General features: G+C 42.3%; 1 protein-coding gene across 3 annotated transcripts in view; it reads right to left on the reverse strand.

Moving 5' to 3' along the window:
• Positions 1-22,538, reverse strand: part of THADA (THADA armadillo repeat containing) — a 286,797-nt gene that overhangs the window by 40,535 nt on the left and 223,724 nt on the right. For all 3 annotated transcript variants that reach the window (XM_074378785.1, XM_074378786.1, XM_010967713.3), the window contains 5 exons: positions 7,375-7,754; positions 6,666-6,784; positions 6,204-6,276; positions 3,252-3,405; positions 254-385 (listed from right to left, as the gene is read on the reverse strand). In XM_074378785.1, coding sequence (XP_074234886.1) covers positions 254-385; positions 3,252-3,405; positions 6,204-6,276; positions 6,666-6,784; positions 7,375-7,754 — 858 coding nt within the window. The remainder of the gene's footprint in view (positions 1-253; positions 386-3,251; positions 3,406-6,203; positions 6,277-6,665; positions 6,785-7,374; positions 7,755-22,538) is intronic.

Below are 22,538 nucleotides of genomic sequence, written 5' to 3' on the forward strand. Positions count from 1 at the left end.
CTAGAGCAGGGGTCAATGAACTGTGGCTTGCAGATCAAATCTGGGCAGCCGCCTGCTTTTGTAAATAAAGTTTTATTGGAACACAGTTATGTCCACTTATTTACCTATTGTTTAAAATGGCAGAGCTGAGACAGAGATTGAATGGCTAACGAAGCCTAAAACATTCACTCTCCAGCCCTTTACTGTAAAAGTGTGCCAACCCCTGTCCAAGAGCAATAAGGCACCGAAAAAAGAGAATTTATGAACAAGGTACCTGTTGACTGGCAGGTTTTTTCTTGTGACAAGGCAGTCATGACAGTTTCTGTGGCTGCATCTCTGATGACTTGCTCCTCACTCTGCAGGAGGGTGAGGACACACTTCCAGAGAGCAAGTGTATCCTGCAGTCCTATGAAGGTCAAGAGGAATTCAAATTACCTAGGATGCAATTTACAAGCAGGAAGAGATACAGATTCAAATCCAGGATTTAATGAGCAACAACTATTCCTTTTTTTGTGGATATTACAAGAAAGGGAGACCTGCGAGTCAGATAAAGGCTGGAGAGAGAGTGCCCAAGGGGGCAGGTTTGGAAACATCTTTTTGAAAGGGAAAGGCTTCTGGAGGCAACTAGCTGCAGGCAGTACCCCTAGAAGGTGTGGCCTCGCTGACTAAGGCCCAGCTGTCCACAATGACTCATGCTTCTCAGGAATGAAACTTTATGCATCAAGAGTGCTTTGGGGAAACTAACCCAGTGTTGATTTGAGTGACTGAGCTTATAAATTCTGAAAGCCAAGTTTCAATCAAGATCATGCATTATGGGAGGGAGGCAAAAATTGAAAAAAAGCAAATATCCACGATAAAGGTGCCAGCCTGTCCACGTCCACATGGGGCCACTATCTGATGGCCATTACCCCGGGCAGGGACCCTGGCCAGTCCCTGTGCTTGGTGCTGCTGGGGATGACTGAACAGGAACAGTGTCTGCCCTGAGCAACTGAGAGGGACATCAAGGACACCTCACACAACTCAAGCAGAAGGCAGGGCCAGAAATGTGTGGCTGTGACCTGCCACAGGAAAAGGTCCCTGGGGATGGTTTAACGGAGGCCGACTGCATGAGGGAGGTGAGAGGTGGGCAGGGCCTCAAAGGAAGGACACATGCTGTCTGGGTGCAATGGGACACCGTGGAAGACCCCCACTCATCGCCCCTAGCCTTTCAATGGGGAACCAACCCTGTCCTGGGAACTCTCCTCAGCCTCCCTCTCCCTCATCCGTCCACGGAGAGCCTGCTATCAGAGACAGCAACACTTCAGTCATACCAAGAACACTAGTGGCTCCCTCTGGGGTTTGTTCTCTCTTGTCTGTTATAAATCTGGCTTTAAATTTTACTCAGACTTTCAGAACGTCCCCATTCTAATTACTCTCTAGGGCTTAATATTTTCCTTTCTTAATAGTTTCTGATAACCCTAAGGTCCTCAGTCTTCCCTCTTTAGTCCATTTCAATTTTTCTTTTCCTCTAAATGATTTTGTTCTGACCTTGACTTCTCCCCACGCACTTTCATGTCCTTTGCCTCTCAGTCCTGTACCCACTGCTCCTGAAGGCCATCAGCTGCCACCAACCTCCTTCCTCACCGCCTGTGATGCTCTAACCAGCTCCAGCAATTAATGATGAGCCAATGGCTTTTGCCCAGGACTCAGTTTCACTCAGAAATTCCACATTAGTCTACACAGATGTGCCTGATATGAGCTTGGGTTAGAGCAGCCAAAGTCACCCAGAAAATGTGCTGCAAAATGACATTACCCTCCCTGGAGAGGCTTCACCAAAGTTTATAAACCTTTGCTCTTATTCCTCTGGGTCCAAGATCAAATCACAATTGTAGCAGGTCCCCTTTCAGTCCCCCTTTGGGTGTGGAAAAAAAGTGCCTGGCAGTCACTTAGAAGATTTAAAAGGATATCAAAGACAACAGCAGAGAGATCCAGGGACTGTCTCATGACTGTCTTCATTGGTCTGACCCCCCGATAACACTAAAATTTTGAGTCTTACCATCTAAAAAAGCAATTATTTCCCTTATTCTGTAAATCCTTTCTCCACAACTACACGGCAAGCTCTTGGATATAGGGACCATGGTTTATTCTCCGAGGCTGGGCAAACAGAGAACAAAACCAGAATTCTGGTGATGGATGGAAGAGAGTCCCAGCCCATAACATGGGGAGATAAGATGGCCGGAGAGGGCAGGGTGAGGATATGGCTTTGGGTCCTGGGTTTTCATTCTATTGAACTCTAGGCTTAAAACAAAACACTACAATTAAAAAAAAAATTTTTTTTAAGTTAAAACAAAACAAAATAAGACAAAAACCCCTATGCATTTTCAATTCCTTCGGATTTCCTAAAGCTTGGTTTTCTCAAACACCATTGATACGATGCTCTTTCCTAATCATTACTCTTGAAGGACAGGGGGTGGCAGTGAGGAAAGAGACATGCAGGTGGAGAATTTGGCTGGATCTGTACATCCATTTGATTTCAAAATAGCTCTACCTTTGTTTCCCAAAGACACCTTGAACTTAAAGCTAATTTCAGTGAAAGGAATCTGCAGTCTTTCCAGTCACTTAAGTGGGAAGCCTGGAAGTCATCCTTGAAGGTTCCTTTATATGAACCTCGACACCAAGTCCTGTTAATTCTACTCTTCCTAAGTGCCTTTGAGCCTGGCCTTTCTTCTTCCTCAAGGCCACAGCTTCACACTGACCCACTGATTTCTCCCCAAGATCACTGCAATAGGCTTCCTGGAAGAGGTGATGGTTAGACCAAGTCTTGGAAGACAAACAGAAGTCAGTCAAGCAGCAGTTTGTTTAGAGAACTGTTCCCTGCTGATGATGCATGGGGAGTGGTGGCCGATGAGGAGGGACAAGAGGGTGGGGCACAGAAGAGGAAGAAGGGCCTTATGAGTCATGCCATCCTGATGGCAATGGCAATGCACTCAAAGGCTTTAAGCAGTGGAGGGAAATGCTCAGATCTGTAATTCAGAAAGACCAGAGAAAGGCTTTTGGAAGCATATGGAGAATGGCTTGGGGCACAAGACTGAAAGAAAAGAGGCCAGTTAAGAGGCTGTTGGTGAAAAGTGATTAGAGTAGGAACTGAGAGGGTGAAACTATCTTTGGAAGATGAAAAGCTTTGGTGTGCCCTGTCATCTTTCATCTTCCCTTCTTTTTTAACCTAGAGCATCTATATTCACGCTTTCAATGCATTTGGTGGAATGGACATACCCTCGGCTCAGCACACTTACCAAGAATGGGACGGGGGTGGGTGAGGAAAAATGGTGTGGTGCTGGTGAGAACTTCAGCGGTGGCCAGCCTGGACTCCTTGGGAAGATGATCTCCACAGGAAGTGACGACCAACTGAACCCACTGCTTCAGGGTGGGGGCCACCAAGTCCCTGGTCTAAAAACATAAAACATACATACAGCAGTTCAGAAGATGCAATCGTGGGCAGTCACGGAACTAGGGATGAGCTGCACATACCACACTGGATCCGCACGTTCGCTCCTTGTGCAGGAGGAAGGAACGACGGTTTATTAGTTGCTTTTCCATCCCAACTAGGGAGAAATAAACAAGCCCAGGGGAGAAAATATGACTTGTTCTTCAGCAATACAGAGTCACTATAACTAGAGAGCAAGTTCCTTGAGTCTTTTCTGAGGCAAATCATGTTATCACAACACTGGTGTATTTGATAGCTTCAGTAAAGACAAAACTTTTGGGGAAAGACTATGCAGCAAATAATAGCTGTTGTCCCCGATAACCAGATATTCCTTCTATCTTTAGTAACAAAATGCTGGATTTTTGCCTGTGCATGTGGGCACTCAGCTAAAGACTACATTTCCCAGGCTCCCTTGCATTTGGGAGTAACTTGTGATTAAGTTCTGACCAATGGGATGCCATTAAAAGTGGTATCCGTGGCTCTTTCAGGTCATGCCTGAGGAAATAGGTGTGACCTTCACTTCCTGGGTTTCTCCTTCCTGCTAGCTGAACAAGGACAAAATGACGGGAGCTGGAGCAACCACCTGGGATGATAAGATGGAAGCTATGTTGAGGACAGCGGAACAACAAGGCAAAAGGGCTTGGGGGCCCAACACTGTTAAGCCGCTATCTGCTCTGGACTGCTTCTACCTCGTTTAAGCCGCAGTATTTATGAGTTTCCATTACAACACTTAAACCAGTATCTTAACTAACATTATTGTTTAAACAAAGCCCTATTGTTTTTTAACAGGAACAGCTTTATTGAGATATAATTCACATACCATATAATTTCACCCACTTAAATACATAATTCAATGATTTTTTTTTCGTATATTCACAGATATGTGTATACCGCCAACACCACAGTCAATTTTAAAATAGTTATCATCCCCATCCAGTCGGCTCCCCCTCCCCCAGCCCTAAACCATTAATCTCCTTTCTGCCTTTAAGAATTTGTCTATTCTGGACATTTCATTTAAATTGAACCATACAATATGCGGTCTTTTGTGACTGGCTTCTTTTACTTAGCATGTTTTCAAGGGTCATCCATGCTGTAGGCTGTATCATACTTCACTAGTTTTAATGGCTAAATAATATTCCATTCTTGAGATTATACCGTATTTTGTTTGCCCGTTCATCAACTGATGGACATTTGGGTTGTTTCCATCTTTTAAACTCTGTGTTTTTGTTTTGTTTTGGACTTTTTCTAGAAAGGGGATTACTGTTCCAAATATATTTTACTTCCCTTATTAACTGAGCCTCTTTAGATGTTCAAAATGAGACTATTGACTCTTCTGATCATAGATGGGCATCTATGGAACTAAAGTGATCAGCATCTTAGATCTTGAGGAAGCTGCTGACTTCTAAGGCATAGAAAAACCCCGGTTTTCCTGGGAACGTCTTTTATGTGTTTCTCTGCAGTTTTATTAATTTTTCTCTCCTGGAAAAACTCAATTTTCTTCAAATATCACTTCATTCAAGTACCAAGCAGCGCCTTTAAGATGCACATGACAACTGGTTAAAAACAGCTTTAGATAAGAACAAGTCTTCCGGCAGACTTGTTAGGCTGCCCTGTGACTACTTTCTCAGGCTTGTTTTTTCCTCCTCTGAGCTGTAGTTTTTTAGCAAATCCTCTTCCTTCCAACAGACTCTCCTCCTGCCCTCCCCAAAACACATACATGACTTTTTTATTTGTTTGTTTGTATCTCATTGTGACCACCTGCTTGGGCCCCCTGGCCTGCCTCTGAATGACAGACCCAAGGAAGCTGTGTATCTGCTTAATTCTCATCCTCTGATCGTCTCTCCGCCCAGCCCCAGGCTCTCTGAGCTTAACAGTCTCCTCTGTGAAGTCCTCCTCAGCTCTGCAAACACTCCCTCCCTCCTCTGGATTCCCACAGCTGCCTCTCTGCGAGAGCATGTCACACAGTGATCTGATGCTCCTTTTCTCTCATTAAACTGCCCCCCACCCCTGTTTGGTTCATCGTCGTATCTCTAGTACCTCTTTCAGTGCTGCTTCAGCGAAAGGAATCAGAATCCGCAATGTTATGATGCCACTGTCTGTGACAGGGTAGTGATGTGTAACCAAGATCTTCAGGTAATTTAACTGGGGTACTGACTGCCTTTTACCTATAGTAATTCTCTGATGGTGGCCCCTTTCTCATATGCCTTAAGTATGCACGGTTGTGTCTTAAGGCATCTTCCCAGGCAGCTGATGATGACTTTAGTTCCACCTCACCCCGAAAGACATGTAAGGCAGGTGGGGCACATCTGGTCTCCACGCAGAGCCACCTGGGCCATGTTTGGGGGCGATATTTAAGCTTTAGTGATATATTTTCACACTTAGTTGACTAGGATGCAATCCTAGTGACTTGCTCACTCCCTCTTTCAATAAAAAGTCTAGCTAGAAAAATAGGAAAAAACAAGGAGTTTAGGCATAGGTATCTGTATGTATGTGGAGTGGGGGGAGGGGAAGAAGGTTGTGCCACCCTCTTGGACTCTAACGAGATGTGCCAGAAACAAGAGAAAAGAAATGCCAAAGACAGGGCTCAGAAAATTCTTTCCAAGTTATACCCAAAGTGAAAAATCAACACGAACAATACTTTTGAAGAAGCTACGCACACACAGGCCACAGGGATACTGCCAGTGGGATGGTTCTCTTTTACTGACAACCTTCCAGGGAAATCAGAGCACTGAAACCCCAGAACAGAGGGAATCAGTCTCACCTCCTCGCACGTCTGCATGTGGTAGGCGATCACTTTGGAGGCAAGTCTCAGAGCTTCACTTTGAATTTCAGACCTAGAAAAGTCAGCCAAAAAACACACAAAACATAAAATCACCCTGAAACTAATATAATATTGTAAGTCAATTACACTTCAATAAATAAATATGAAAAAATAAAGTCAAACATTTTATATACAGATGGTTTTGGCAGATAGTCTGTAATCCACATGGGTGGAAATCTCTGCCTCGGGGCTGTACAAACGCCTCCAGAAGCAATTACCTTTTGGTTATAAATGGGAAACTCTGACATCACTCTATTGCTTGGGCTTAGAACATAGGCTGAGACTTAAGAGAAATACTGGACCTGAGTCCTTAGGCCAGGACTGTGCTCAAGTTCATTACATAACTGACTGACAGGATCATGTGTTGTACAGAGTTTGCACAGGAAAACACTGGGGGCAAACCTTTCATTGGAAGCAATATCCATCGTCCAGATCAAGAACTCCTTTGGGGTTAGATGGACACAGTGCTCTGTCTGAGGAAGCCACTCACTGGGGTCCATGCAATGGAGAATTCTCAGTATCTGTGTGCATCAGATCAATGGAAAACAAACAAGCAAACATTTCAGGAAAAAGTTTCCAGAATCTATAAAATAATCATGTGTATTGATAAGAGAGTCTATCTTTTGAAAAGCTCCCACTGAGTTCTTTCTTCCTCCTTAATACCTTTGGGAGACCAAGACAGGTGGAGTAGAGATGCGCTGGGAGCAGAGTCTACACGCCCAGCATCCTAGGTCAGTGCCCTTTCCTTTTGATTATGCTTTCCAGGTGACCATCTGCCCCCAAAGAGCCACACCAGCAAAGATTACCCTCTGGCCCATTCTACAGCCATTTTCAATGCTCTGTCTCCTTGGGCACTGAATGGCTTACTCTCTCAATCTCTGTCATCAATACCATTATCATCAAACACTTTCTTCAGCGCCCTTTTACGCGTGAAGCCACGCCAAGTGCCACACAAGAGAGTCCTTGCCCTCAGGATGCTGAATCTCCTTCTTATTGCCCCTGGAAACACCAGATCCAACGCTGTCTCAGGAGCTTATCTCTCTAGTGGGCTCACCAAAGCATGTGGGGAGTGGAAAGGGACGGTCAGGATACCATACACCAGAGACTTCACCTTGCAGAGGCATTCCGGGTGGTTTTCCTTCATAACCAACGTCAAGAATGTCCCTCCCATATTCCGCAGCAAGGGCAGCAGTCTCTTCTCTCCTAATCCAGAGGCTGTTGCCGAGAACCTTTCCAACAGGGCTTCCAGCGTCAGCAGGCGGACTTCAGGGAAGGAAGACTCTAAAAGCTGAGAGAAGGAGACTGGAACGTCCCTAGTCTGCTCTCCAGCCTGGGTGGCCACGGCCCACATGGCAGCGATGGCCAGTTTGGTGAGGCTCTGGAGGTACTGGGGCAGGCCTGGTGCTGTGAAGGTATAGGGGAATCCCGTTATCAACTCTGATCCTGAGATGATCCTTCTGACTTCCTCCCAGAGGCCAAGATGCTCCAGAACTAAAAAGCAAGAAAAGCAAAGAGAAAGAGGTAATCATTTTACTCATGGTTCCACAAAAGGACATGGGGGAACATGCAAGGCTCAGGATACACTGGGTGGGACTATCCGATGTCCTTCCTGAGTAGGTATCATATGAACCATGTAACAAGTGACTAGCCCACAAAGATTCAGACTTTTGGCTCAGAAGTACTTTCTATTTAGGTAATTCATAATTTTTCCCTTAGGGCGACAAAAGGCCCTCCTATCAGAAGATGTGCTCCTAGCACCCCTCCCTAACACTCCATAAACATAAACTCAGTGACCTCTTGAATCCTCAAGCCTCAAAGTTGGGCAGGGTAAAAGAACATCTATTCCAAACTTCCTTCAGGAGCTCAGATCCTCTCTCTGGCACCTCTTCTCAGAGGCTCTTGGTTGACCCGCACAGTGACTTGGAGCTGACAAGACAGACTATTTCATTATTAGCAGATCTAGCTGTCACAAAGTTCTTTTTGGAGTTTTCACTCAGTGGCCCAATTCTACATTTTGAGGTTCCCTATGAGCCCTTTAGTCATTTTTTAAAAATTGAAGTATAGTCAATTACAATGTGTCAATTTCTGGTGTACAGCTTTAGGCATTTGAATTCTAGCTATTATACCCCCTCTCCTCTAGATGAAATACCCTACTTCCTTCAACTATTCCCCAGATGATGGGGTTCACCCTCTCTCACTATGCTAAGCTGCATTCCTTTGGACATGCCTCACCCCCTCTTCAGGCATGGCCCCACAGAATGGAACATGACTCTCCCTCGTGGTCTGGCCAGCAGGACTGTTACTTTCCCTGTTCTGACACGAGGTTCCTGGAGTTGCATCACACTGTTGACTCATGTGGAGCATAAAGTCAACGGAAACCACAGGCCTTTCTTTTTTTACACGGTCTACTGATGGTGGTGAGTCATCCATCTCCCACCTTGTACTCAGGACTTAGATTAAGACTCCTTTTCTTTGTTCGTTTTAAACCCCAGCATATCCCTGTTCAGTTTTATCTCCCTGTTAAGTCTTATGGTCTGCCTTTTGCTGAGATCTTTTTGCATTCTCAGTTCTAATAAAAAAATCTTGCCTGCTTACTATGAGCTGGGTGCTAAGTAAAAAAAGAACATTGCCTTTAAGGAGTTTATAGTCTAGTTTGAGAAAGAGAAATGAATGACCAAGTGACTCTGTTACAGTGGTGGAAATGATCATCTGAGTCTTAAAAGGGAAGAGAGGAGAGATTATGTTGGACCACCAAAGGCAGAGCAAAGGTTTGAAGGCATAAAACAGAAAGGACCACGTGGGGAACTACATGCAGTCTGACCTCAGCACAAAACTCAAGGTGGGGAACAGCAGGAGATGAGGCCAGAGAAGCACTCTTTCTGGGACATGGAGAACCTCCGAGGCCATGCACAGGAGCTTGGACATCCTTCTGCAGGCAAGGGGATGCCACTCAGGGGTTATTTTAAGAACAGGGTCAGTGAACATGTTCACTGACATGTTCTTACTGCCGAGGGAGTGATATTAGAGGCAGGGAGACCAGCTGAACAACCACTGCAGTAGTCTGAGAGAGAAATGATGAGGGTGATGAGGACCTAAAGTCAGGAAGAGGCAGGGAGAAGATGCATTGGAGAAGCACTGAAGGAATAAAACCGGCAGCACTGGGGGACTGACTAGGGCAGGCGTCCTGGGTACCTTGCATTAAAAAGGAATTTCATAGACTCACGGACATGGAAAACAAACTACTGCTACCAAAGCGGGAAGAGGGGGAGGGATAAATTAGGAGTTTGGTATTAACATAGACACATTACTATAAAACAGATAAACAGCAAGGACCTACTGTATAGTATAGGGAATTATATTCATTTTCTTGTAAAACCTATAATGGAAAAGAATCTGAAAACATATGTATAAATATATATGTAGGTATATGTATAACTGAATCGTGTTGCTGTACACCTGAAACTAACATTGTAAGTCAACCACACTTCAATAAAAAATAAAATTTAAAAAAAGGAATTTCATTTGTTTGGCGAGGAGTCAGAAACATGGCTCAGAGATCTAGCTAGGCCATTCTGGATAATTTTTGGATGAACCTAGCTATCTGAAGGAGAGGTATCCCAGGCAGAGTGTCTAGTCCACTGGACTCAAGAGCTGGGTACCCAGATCCACTTGCTTCCTTTAGGACCTTGAAGAAGGATGATATTATCAAGAAGCCTGAGATCGAAGGCACAACCCCAAAGAAGGGGACCACAGGGGACATGCTCAGGAAGGGCTCCTGTGGGACCTCTTAGCCTGCACTGCCTGCAGGGTTCTGTATAATCCCGTAAGTATGCACTGAGCATATAGTAGGTACTTTGGGAGACACAGAGATTCACAGCTGAGAAAGAAAAATTACCTGTTGTCAAAGAGCTTTAAACTAATGGGAGGATAAAGACAACTACTAAAATTGCAAAATGCTTAGTGCCCTAAAATCATTAGTGAGAAAAGCTGACAACTGTTGAGTATTTATGTGCCCGACACTATAGAATATTATATACCCATTATTTAATGCTATGAATAATACTTTATTTTTATTTTTTATTGTAAGTATAGTCAGTTTACAATGCTGTGTTAATTTCTGGTATACATCATAGCGATTCTGTGAAGACACAGTTTTATTTGTCTTCACTATAGGCTATTACAAGGTATTGAACACAGTTCCCTGTGATATACAGTAAAACCTTGTTGCTTGTTTATATTACATATAATAGTATCTGCAAAGCCCAAATTCCTATTTTATCCCCCCCTCTTTTCCCCTGGTAACTGTAAGTTTGTCTTCTATGTTGTGAGTCTTTTTCTGTCTTGTAAATAAGTTTATTTTTTTAGATTCCACATATAAGTGATATCATATGGTATTTTTTCTTTCTATTTCTGACACTTCACTTAATATGACAATCTCCAGGTCCATCCATGTTGCTGCAAATGACAAATAATTACTTTTAGAGTTGATGCTTGCTGAGTATTAGCACGTCAACAAGTACTAACTCACTTAATGAAGTAGGCACTGTTATTATTCACATTTTGCAGATAAGGAAACAGAAAGGTTAATTACTTGCCCAAGGACCCATAAGAAATAGGAGGCAAGGAGAATACAAAAGCTGTAAGAATGACCAAAATGAATGCAATGTGCACCTATTTTCTATTGGAAGAAAGAAGTGGGGGAAAAGGATAGAGGGCATTCAGGAGGGAATAAAATTTAAGATGTGTGCTAAGACTGCTCAGAGGGAGAGGAAAGGGCAAATGCTCCATGGAGTTGGGAGAGAGTAGACAAAGACAGACCTGGGAATAAGGTCACTGAATTATTGTGTCAACAGAGGCGCAGCAGGGGAGGTTAGGTCAGAGCCACAAGCTAGGAAGCTATCAGATGACATCCATTTAGGCACTTTCTCCAAACTGTTGCATAGCAAAAATATTCTCTGTTGTGCAGCGAGATCCAATGAAGTGTCCTAGAGCTTCTCAAACTTGAGTGAGCATCAGAAACACCTGGAAGGCTTGTTAAACCACAGAGCAATGCCTGGGCCTCAGGGCACAGCTGACTCCAGCCCAGTACTTCACCAGAGAAAATTCACTGGACCCTGTTTTCTCTTACCAATAAAAGCACCAAAGGAGGGGAAATCCCCAAGAATTCAAAAGAATAAAAAGGCCCCTAGCAGGCAGGCCTTTGATGCTGGCTCACTATTTACAGGTTCTGTTCTAGGTCTCGGGTGTAGCAGTGATTTGGAAAGACCAGGCCCCACTCTCATGGCGTTCCCGTTCAGGTGGGGACCGCAGAACACCCTCCCCGCCAGTGCCAGAGGGAGGGCATCTCCGGGTGGGATAGGAGGTTGGCGTTAGAAATGCCCAACCCTTTAATAAAAGCAGCAGCAGAGACTAAAAAAGACGCATTGCTTTCCTCTCTAGCACAGCGGTTTCTCAGCCCAGGAGGTACATTAAATTTATCCGGAGAGCTTTAGAAAAACACCCATGTCAGGGGACACTTGACCCCATCTCTGGGGCGAGCCTGGTTTCAAAGTGACCCGGGTGATGATAGTGCGCAGCTGGGGTTGATGGCTACCATTTTACGGCCTCTGCACCCCACAGGGGGTAGAGTTCATCAAATAGTTTTCACAACCAGGATTTCTCCTGAGTGAAGCACTGTTTTGTGTCCTGCCCTACCAAATGTATTTCAAAGTCTAGATCAACACGGACCACTTATTTCCATTTCTGTGAGTGCCTGTTGCCCGCAGGACACAAAAAACTGAAGTCAGTTCTTTGATAGCAATCAGTTCTTCTTCAAGCTGAGGTCTGGCAACCCTTTTCTCTAGAAGATAACTTTTTTACTTGCAATTTCAATTTTGATTGCTTTGGGTTGCCTCCTTTCTATCTTTGTTGGAAAGGCAAGTTTCCAATGAAAGAATCAAGTCCCTCCCCTTTAATGACTCCATCTTATTTTTCATTAATTAGATGATTTTTTGCAAACTTTTGTTAATTGGGAGTTTTTTTTCCAGCCCTTCTTGTCTGGAACATCTTTGGATTTTTCTCAACAGTGTAGTCATTTTAGTCACCCAAGTATGTGTGACTGATTCTAAACATCCAATTTGATTTCATTTTTGAGATTAACTTTTTTTTTCTTCCTCTTTAGAGCAAACATTTTGTAGCCTTCAGAGGAAGAGCTTAATGGCTGGGCTCGCTCGGAAGGACAATACCTCCTGCCGTGCTATGTCCTGGGTCAATGGAGAAATAATTCCCAAGCTTAGAATTCAAGTACCAATCAAATATCAAAAAGAACGTGACAGACTGGTATCAGTTGCCAACATTTTATTTTGTAAAGAAAGGATGTTAAAAAAAAAAAAACAAAAACCTACCATATCTATTATCATTTCAAGAAAGATGGCTATTGAACACCAAAAAAGTAGAAAATTCATAGTGTCATCATTAAGGACAATTCTTTAAAGAAATGTGGATTTAAGAAAAATTTGCTACAGTGTCATTTTGCAATAGTTTTATTGTGAAAATGTCACCAGGGAGCAGCAATAGGGAACTGCAGCTTTGGAGAAGCTGATGGAAGCTTCCTGAGGTTGATCCATTTGGAGGGTGTGACTACCTGAACAGAGATTTCCTAGAGAGGAACGGAGGGACTTTGCTGAATCCCCCAGGCACCGAGCAGAGCACAGTGGCCCATTCACACCATTCCCTCTGGGAGTCTCATATGCGTTATTTTAGCAGTTTTGGTTCTTTGGCAAGTTGCAGGGTTCAGTGTTATGTCTGCAACCTGAACAGTGATTGCTTAAATTAACTGAATGTCAAAGCCGCCACTCCCTAACCAACCAAGGTAGGGCGCTAACATCACCCCCAGCTGCTGAAAGAGGATTTAGAAGCAGCATTACCTTGAGCAAGGATTCCCTGATTCTGGTTTTTTTTTTTTTGGGAAGTCTGTCTCCTCCTCAGAGAAGAAGCATATCTCCAAAGGGAAGGCCTATGCTTCATTTGTCTTTCATTTTCTGAGCTACTTATACAGGTTTTTTTTTTTTAAAAATCTACATAATCTTAAAAGATGCATGTTAATCTAAACAGCTTTAACAAGGGCATTCTGGAAAACAATGGGTGGTAATGGGTAATGGGTGATACCGTTACCATATAATTATGGATAGAGTGGAGTTTCACCATAAGAGCATTTAATTTTGGTGAATTTAACTCTTAAGTACTCAGCAAACAGAGAGAGAGTCTGAAACACAGCAATTAAAAGAGAGAGGGCAGTTTCAGCCAACATCCCAATCGCTGGAGCAAACCCCCGGAAGGGAGGTGGTTGTGCTGTTACCTCAGACTGGTGGTTCTCAAACTGTGGCGCGCTCACCTCCAGAGTTCCTGATCCAGGAGGGCTGGGGCAGGGCCCCCAAGTCGCATTCCTGACAAATCCTGGGGTGATGCCGAGGCTGCTGATGCAGGGACCACACTTTAAGAACCACGACCTCAGACCATCTGAGATCATCGTGCTTCTCGCAGTGTTAACATCTTGCCGTGCTGAACGTGTATAATTCAAGTGTTTAATGGTATTTGTTTTTAGACACCATGGCCCCTAATCAAATGTCAACCCCTTCATCTAGTGCTCAACCAAAGAGCTCCTGAATATTACATGGTTGTTGGCCTTCCCTGTTATGTCACGAACCAAGATGGCCTGATTGTTTTGTGCTGAACTGGCCCAAATAAAAGGGGCCAGAAGGAGTAGGTGTACAGGCCCAAAGCGACAGTGTTTCCTTGGCCCCAGCAGACACGGTTACGGAGTACGCTAAAACTCCAGTAATCACAACAAACGTGTTCTACTTATAAGCAGCAGTGAGAATCTGTGAAGGGTGAAGGATCCTTACTAGGATTGAAAAGGCCAACCAAACAGAAAAAAAACAGTTTCACTGCTATGGAGTAAGTCACTTACTGGGGACACTGTGTAAATGGCAATGATGCTGATTGTGTCACCATGGTGGTCACTTGCCACTGAGCCTCAGAACAAGGTTCTTCATTCTGCCTGACCTTTCATACGCTGTTCCCTCTGTCTTGAAGGCAATGAATGAACGAACAAGAGAGTGGATTTCTCTTTCATATGATGTAAAGGCTCTGAATTCTGTTACCAGTAGGTCAAGAAAGGTTTGCAGAAGTTTCCTCTATCTTCCCCTTCTCTACCAGAATCTCTACTCCTCCTTAAAAAAGTGGAGAGTGAGGAAATACGAAGCAGATTTCGGCAGATACGAAGCGTAGGGAGATGGCCAGCTTTTTCTGTTTCAAAGAATTATAGCTCTGGTCAGAGAGACCTGTAATCAGATCCAAAAAAGTTCTTATCTGGAACATTTGATAAACTGGTTCTAAAAATAATCACAGATGATCATTTGTACACTCTGTGAATGTTGATGTCCCGTTATGCAATTTCTCTGTTAAAAAAAATTCTATTTGGAGAGAAAAGGCAACCATAGGAACTACGACAACAACTCAGTAACAAAAAAATCAACTGATTTAATACATCTTGGCTTCTTCTTATCGAAGGGAAATTCCATTCTTCTATTTAATCCTCTGCCCCTCCCTCTAAACCGTAATCCTGACCCGAGGGGCCCCTCCAGTTACAAACATGTAAGAATGACCCGGGGGGAAGGGTCTGGAGACTAATTTTGTCTTGAGAAGCGCCCCGAACTGGTTCTGGTTGTTTATTTCTTGCCTACTTTTGTTTCTAGGTCTCTGAACCCCTTCACGCCCTGCTTACACAGGCGTGGCCCCCGACCCACATCCCTCTGAAAACATTCCCCCCTTCCCTTGCCCCGGCATCCTCTTGAAGTATTTTTTAAGCACAAAATTCCTTCTCTGCTGTTGAGGAAGAAGAATGAGCTCCTGAGAAACACTATTTGAAGACTATCCAGTTAATCCAGAAAATAAAACCAGTCCCTGGGGCTTGGGAGACAGGCAGTCCAAGGAGCTGGGAAAGGATTTGGGGAGGCTGAAAATGAGCTCCTCAGGCACTGGGTGGGACCAACAGTTTGTACTTCTTGCCTCCACCCACCCACCATCCCGTCCCTACCTCTGCCCAACACAGGGAGGAAGTCAGGAAATACTTGTGGATAAACACATGACAATGCAGAGACACAAACATGAAATTACTTCTAAGCATACTTCTGCTTTTGGTTGTCAGCGAATTGCTCCTGGGGACAAGACTGGGAAATCAGGAACTTCTTTATCATCACACCTTAGACATCCCTGTTTAATTGAACCTTTTCCCCACAAAGGACCTCAGGCTTCTCTTCCACCCTTAGGCGACGAGATACAGTGTGAAACCAACTAGAGAGTCTGGGAAGATCCCTTTAAATAACTGGGGCTTACCTCTGATGTCTCATCTGTAATGAGAGGCTAGGACCACTGATCTCACACTGCAGTTTACCATTCTGGGAGAAACAGACTCTAAGACGGAAGAGGTTCCTGGCACCACTAGACTACATCAACACTTACAGGAATGTTGCTGCAAGGTACAGCTTACAGCTGGCAAGTCCAACAGAATCTCGTTGGACTGGGAATGCTACTTAATGTGCAGCCTGGCTCCAACACGGAAGGAGGGAGTAAGTAAATTTTGCCAGATGGGCAATGCAGGTGAGCCTGGGAGTAAGTGGACCTGCCCAAGGGACCTGCCGAAGCTATTTCCTACCTGGGATGAGGTGACCATTCATTTCTTTGTTCTTGTTATCAATTTTACTTCCTAATAGCTGCTTTTCTACCAATGCTAGATTTTTCCTTTCTTGTAATGTTACGTTTCATGGAGTTTTCACAAATTTTTTTCATGTGACCTTCACCCCAATCCTCTGGGGGTATTATCCCCATTTTATAATGAGGAACCAAGAGGTTTCAAAACAATGTGATGAAGTGATTTCTGTTTCAGCCCACGAAGGTTTAACTGCTACAGGAATTGCCTTTTGCCATAAACAACTAGAAAACTAGACAAATGTATGAATTATTGTTTTTAAACTTCAGACATGGGCAGTACAGGACTGTGATCCCTGAGAGATGGAAACAAGGGAAGCCTCATAGCTGCCCAGACTACTACCTAGAGGCAATTTCCATGTCCCAGAAGAGTGGCTGGAGTGGGAGGGGAACCCAGGGCTCAGAGGTCTTGATGAGCTAGAACAACTGGATAGTCATATGAAAAAATAAAAAAGAGAACCTTATTTCACGACATATATGAAAATTAGCTCAACGTGGATCATAGATCTAGATGTAAAACCTTAAATATCAAACTTTAGAAGAAAACATGAGAGAACATCTTTGTGACCTCAGGATAGGCAAAGACTTCTTTGCTAGGGCACAAAAAGCATAAAACATGTGGCAAAAATTGATAAATCAGACTTCATCAAAATTAAAACCATTTGCTCTTCACAAGACATTGTTAAGAAAAAAAAAAACAAGCAACAGAGAGGGAGAAAATATTTGAAAGATATTTATCAACGTATTTGGTCATAAGGGAAATGCAAATTAAAATCACAATGAGACAGCACTACACATCTCCCAGAATGGCTAACATTTATGAGGGACAGTACCAAATTTAGACGAGGATGCAGACTAACTGGACCTCTCCTGCATTGCTGGTGGGAATGCAAAGTGGTAAGGCCCTTTGGAAAACAGTTTGGCAGATCCTTATAACTTAAACAATTCTTATCATATGAACTAGTAATCCCTTTCCTAGGTTTTACTTAAGGAAGATAAAAATATATGGCTACACAAATACTTCTGTGTGAACGCTCAGAGCTGCATATTCACAATTTCCAAAAAGTGGAAGTGTCAAAATGTATTTCAACTAGTGAATTAATATAAGTGAACCATGCATATGATGGAATGCTACTCAGCAAGAAAAAGTTATGACTCACATCCTATTAATAAAGGACAAAAATCACATGATCATCTCAACAGATGTAGAAAAAAAATGTGACAAAATTCAACACCCTTTCATGATAAAAACACTCAACAGGAAAGAAATAGATGGGAACTTCTTTAACCTGATAAAGGGCATCTATGAAAAACCCACAGCTAACACCTGACTTAATGGTGAAAGACTAACAGGTCTCCCCCTAAGATAAGGAGCAAGACATGGATGTCTGCTCTTGCCACTTCTATTTAACGTTGTACTGGAAGTTCTAGCCAAAGCAATCAGGCAAGGAAAATAAATAAAAGGCATCCAGATTGGAGAGGAAGAAGTAAAACCTATCTCTACTGCACATGACATGATCTCATACACAGAAACTTCCAAGAAGTCCATAAAAACAAACAAACAAACAATCTGAGTTAATAAATGAGTTCAGTAAGGTCATGAGATAAAAGATAAATATACAAATATCAACTATAGTTCTGTATATTAGCATGAACAATCCAAAATTGAAATTAAGTGGGTGGGGGGTATAGTTCAGTGGTAGAATGAGTGCTTGGCGAGCGCAAGGTCCTAGGTCCAATCCCCAGTGACTCTGTTAAGGGGAAACATTTTTTAAAAATTGAAATTAAGAAAATAATTCCATTTATAACATCACTGAAATAATAAAATAGAAATAAATTTTTGAACGGAAGATGCTCATGATATGTATACTGAAAACTACAAAACATCACTGGAAGAAATTGAAGACTTAAATAAATGGAAGGACACTCTGTCCTGATCTGAATATCTGAAGACATAGTATTGTAATAATGACAATACTCCTTAAATTGAACTACAGATTTAATATAATATCTATCAAAATCCTAGTTGGCTTTTCTTTTCTTTTTGCAGAAATTGACAAGCTGATTCTAAAATCTGTATGAAAATGCAAGAGACCCAGTCAAAACAACCTAGAAAATGAAGAACAAAGATGGAGGACTCACATATCCTGATTTCAAAGCTACTACGAAACAATGATAGTCAAGACAGTGTAGTCCTAGGGGGGAGGGTATAGCTCAGTGGCAGAGTGCCTGCTTAGCATACACGAGGTCCTAGGTTCAGTCCCCAGTGCCTCCATTAAAATAATAAGTAAATAAATAAACCTAATTACCTCCCCCCACCAAAAAACCCAAAAAGACAGTGTAGTCCTAGTATAAGGACAGACACATAGGTCGATGGAATAAAACTGAGAATCCAGAAATAAGTCCATGTATTTATAGCCACTTGATTTTCTGATTGACCCAGTGCCAAGACAGTTCATCAGGAAAAGGATAAGTCTTTTAAACAAATAGTGTTGGGAAAGATGGATAGCCACATGCAAAAGGATGAAGCTGGGCCTGTACCTCACACCAAATGCAAAAACTAATTCAAAACGGATCAGAAACCTAAAACTTAAGAGATAAAACTATCAAATTCTTAAGAAGAAAATGGATACAAATTTTTGTAACCTTGGATTAGGCAAGAATTTTTTAGATATGACATCAAAATCATAAGCAATGAAAGAAAAAAACATGCAGTGGACTGCATCAAAACTAAAAACTTGTACATTTAAGGACATCATCACAGAAGTGAAAAGTCAACCCACAGAATGGGAAAAAATGTTTGCAAATCGTCTGATAAGGGATTCACATCTAGAATATATAAAGAACTCTTACAACTCAAGAATGAAAAGACAAATAACCCAAAGGATCAGAGCAGACATTTCTCTAAAGAAGGTGTACAAATGGCCCATTAGTATTAGAAAAGATTCTCAATATCATTAGCCATTAGGGAAATGCAAATCAAAAGCACAATGAAATACTACTTCACACCCACCAGGATGGCTATAATCAAAAGATGGACAATAACAACTACTGTTGAAGATGTGGAGAAATTGGAAACCTCATAAGTTGCTGATGGGAATGTAAAATGGTGCAGTCCCTTTGGGAAAAGTTTGGCAATTCCTCAAAAAGTTCAAGTTGGCATATGGCCCAGTAGTTCTACTGCTAGGTAACTACCCAAGAGAATTGAAAACATATGTCTCCACAAAAACTTGTCCATGAATAGCATTATTCATAATAGCCAAAAGATGTAAACAACCCAAATGTCCATCAACTGCTGAATAAACAAAACATGGTATATCACCAATGGAATATCATTCAGCCATAAAAAAGAATAGAGCATTGATTCATCCTACAATATGGATAAACCTTGAAAACATTGTTAAGTGAAAGAATCCAGACACAAAAGGCCACATGTTTTAAGATTCCATTTATATGAAATGTCTAGAATAAGCTTGCAAAAACAGCTTGCCTAACTAATTTAACTGACATAGGCAACTAGTTTCAGATTATCTGTGATGAGGGGGGCTAAATGGGGCAAGACAGGAACACACAGAAAACTGAAATCACAGATGTTCTGAGATATCAGCTGCCCATTTGCACAGTATTTTACTCCTGGAGTGGAAATGTGAGTAAGAAGGTTTCATGACATGGTTCTTGGCCATGCTCAACACTATTAACTTTGGTCACAGAAATGGACAGTGGACCAAGAGCTGAGAAAGCTTGACTTTTTCACCAACCAGCTGTGTGACCTTGGGCAAGTCACTTAATTGCTACAGTTTCCACTCTACCTACTGATTAAATGATTTTTAAACTCTAAAATTCTAAGAATTATGGACCAACATACTCAGCACCGGGTTTGGAATTAACAAGGGGTAAACACCACATGAACCTAGCAATCTAATAACACATCCTGTATTATTCTGACTTCCGAAAGGCAGCTAGAAATCATCTGCTTATTTTAGGAGCTCACTGTTCCCTGGGAAAGATACTTTTGGCAAAAGCAACAGTTCAGATGACAGTCCAGATGACATTCCCAGTGTTTGGGAGAAAAGCAACTAATTTATTAACAACAAAGCCTTCTTTTTTTTTTTTTTGAAATTTTGTAGCTGCAGGCCCAGAAATACAAAGTCCCTAGAAGACTCTAAAAATATGTTCTCAATTCCCTTTTATCTCCCACCCAGCGCTGAGAGAATAGCACCAACTGTGTCATATTAAACACATCTGCATCCAACACCGATAAAAGTGCATGACCGCGGGAACAGATAAGGATTGTTTTCAATTTGTTCAGATGGAATTGGTTAAATGTAACCTAATTAGACCAAATAATCAAAGCAGGTGTTTGTAGGTTGCCAATGTTTTCATTCTCTGTAATTGTTTGGCTATATTTCCCGGGAACTTAGGTAAAGAAAGTTAATATGTCATGAAAATCATTGACCTTGTATTTATTCATGTCACACATATATTATTCATGTTCTAGGCAGTACAAATACAAGGCATCATTGAATACTTCTCACAGGTTTTACCGTTTAACCATCATCAACATCGAAGCTGGCCTTTGGGAAGGCTTACATTACCAAACTTCCATTATATAAATACAGCAGCAAAAAATGAGAGCCTGTCTTCTAATCTTATACTGATCTACGAAGTATGTTGACTTGGCATTTAAGACTATTTAGGGATTCTGACTTCATGCTCACAAGCTGGTCACTTTTAAAGCATTTAGAAGAAAAATAATAACAATAACAAAAGTTACATTCCATTTAAAACAAAATGTTTATTGCACTTGGCAGAATGATAAGATCTGAACTATAAATGCCAACTAACACAGAAACCACAAAGTGCAGTCACCAGCAGCCTGGTATTGGGACGGCTTTTGTTCAGGGGCCTAGGTCAAAGGGAAAAGGGGCAGGTGGCTGTCCGCGAGTGTCAAGCTTTCTCTTTCTAGTAACTGCTCCAGTCCCTGCATGCTTTCTTATTATTCCATATACCCTGGGAATGGGAGACAGAAATGAGGCAAGAAAGTCCCCATAAAAGCTTCTGAAAAGGGGATCCCTCTCTGGGAGCTGAGGATTCTGCAGGAGGAGCAGGAGCCTGGGAAACTGAGTCAACAGAGGGTTCAGGGCACCCCTCCCTGAGACAGTGAGTGCTTTTCCTGACTCGGGCCTGAGCGTGCTGCGGGGCCACGGTACGGAGCACTCAGGCTCTGCTACCCGACTGTACACGTGACTTTGGGCAGTTCTCTCTATGCCACAGTTTCCTCACGTCTAAAATGAAGGACCACTAGTACCTCCTTCATTAATGCATGCAAAATGCCTGGCAGAGTGCTTGGCATACAGTTAAAGGCTCAGTAAATGTTGGTCATGATTACTATAACCCCTGCAAGGGAGATGATACTGAAAATAATGTTTCCTAAAAATGAGAGTACAATGGGCATCCTGTACACATTTCAGGGGTAGGGAAATGGACTTCTGAGATCAGTTACATGATATAGGTAGGATGGCCAAATCCTTCTCCACCTAAAACACTTCTCTGAAATTATTAGGTCATTTCTTTATTTCTTTGGGATTAACTAATCCTCTTCAAAATTCATATTTCAATACATAACACACACATATAATTACAAAAGAAAGAACCAGGTTAAATAAAATTAGTAAAATGGAGACTAGGAAAGAAAATAACCACTCATTAACCCACCAAGACAACTTAAACTGAAAGTTAGACAGTGCAAATAGGTAAGATATTTGTTTAAACACTTGGTAAAAGAAAATGTTCAATTCAGTAGCTATGAAAAACACAAACCGAAGGGGTGTGGGCATAAGAGAGAAATAGAAAGCCCACCTCTTGGAATAAAGGGAGTAAATATTTAGTCAAGTCTCAGATAGCATTTCAGTAAATAGATATTTCAATGGAAAATTTCCAACCTGAGAGCAAATAATTTAAGATGGGTTTAAAATGAGAATGAAGGCTCTCCGTTCCCCTGCCCCTGCCCAGGCCTGTAACCCAGCCTCTGAGTCCCTGCAGCAGTTTGACTCTTTCTTCCTTATCCCCACAACTCCAACTGCAGACTATAATTTTCTTTCCAGCAGGAAACTGATATATACTAATGATGACAGCTGGATTCAGAAGAGGAAAAAGAACACAGGGGACAGAGAGTCCTTGTGGGTTTAAATCACTTTAAAACTCAAAACAAAACCCCCAGATTTGGAATTTTTAAAACCTAGTTAATGGCTAAGGAAACCTCAAATGATTGGGAAGTACTAAGATAAAAGTTTGAATTACACAAAACACATCATTATCTTAAGCTGTTCTAATCATCTTCTCTGCCTTTCCCCTTCACTGATTTTCTCATTGTTTATGCCCCCAGCCCTTCAATGTGGTTCTAAGACATTTTAGAGGTAGGAATAGCCTTCCAAGGTCACTTACAGACTAGTATTTGAGAGGAGACGGGCAGATCCTCCACCATCTAAAAAAGCTTCCCAGAAACTGACATTACTTCATTTCTTTTGT

Source organism: Camelus bactrianus, chromosome 15, assembly GCF_048773025.1.
Source record: "Camelus bactrianus isolate YW-2024 breed Bactrian camel chromosome 15, ASM4877302v1, whole genome shotgun sequence".
NCBI lineage: Eukaryota > Metazoa > Chordata > Mammalia > Artiodactyla > Camelidae > Camelus > Camelus bactrianus.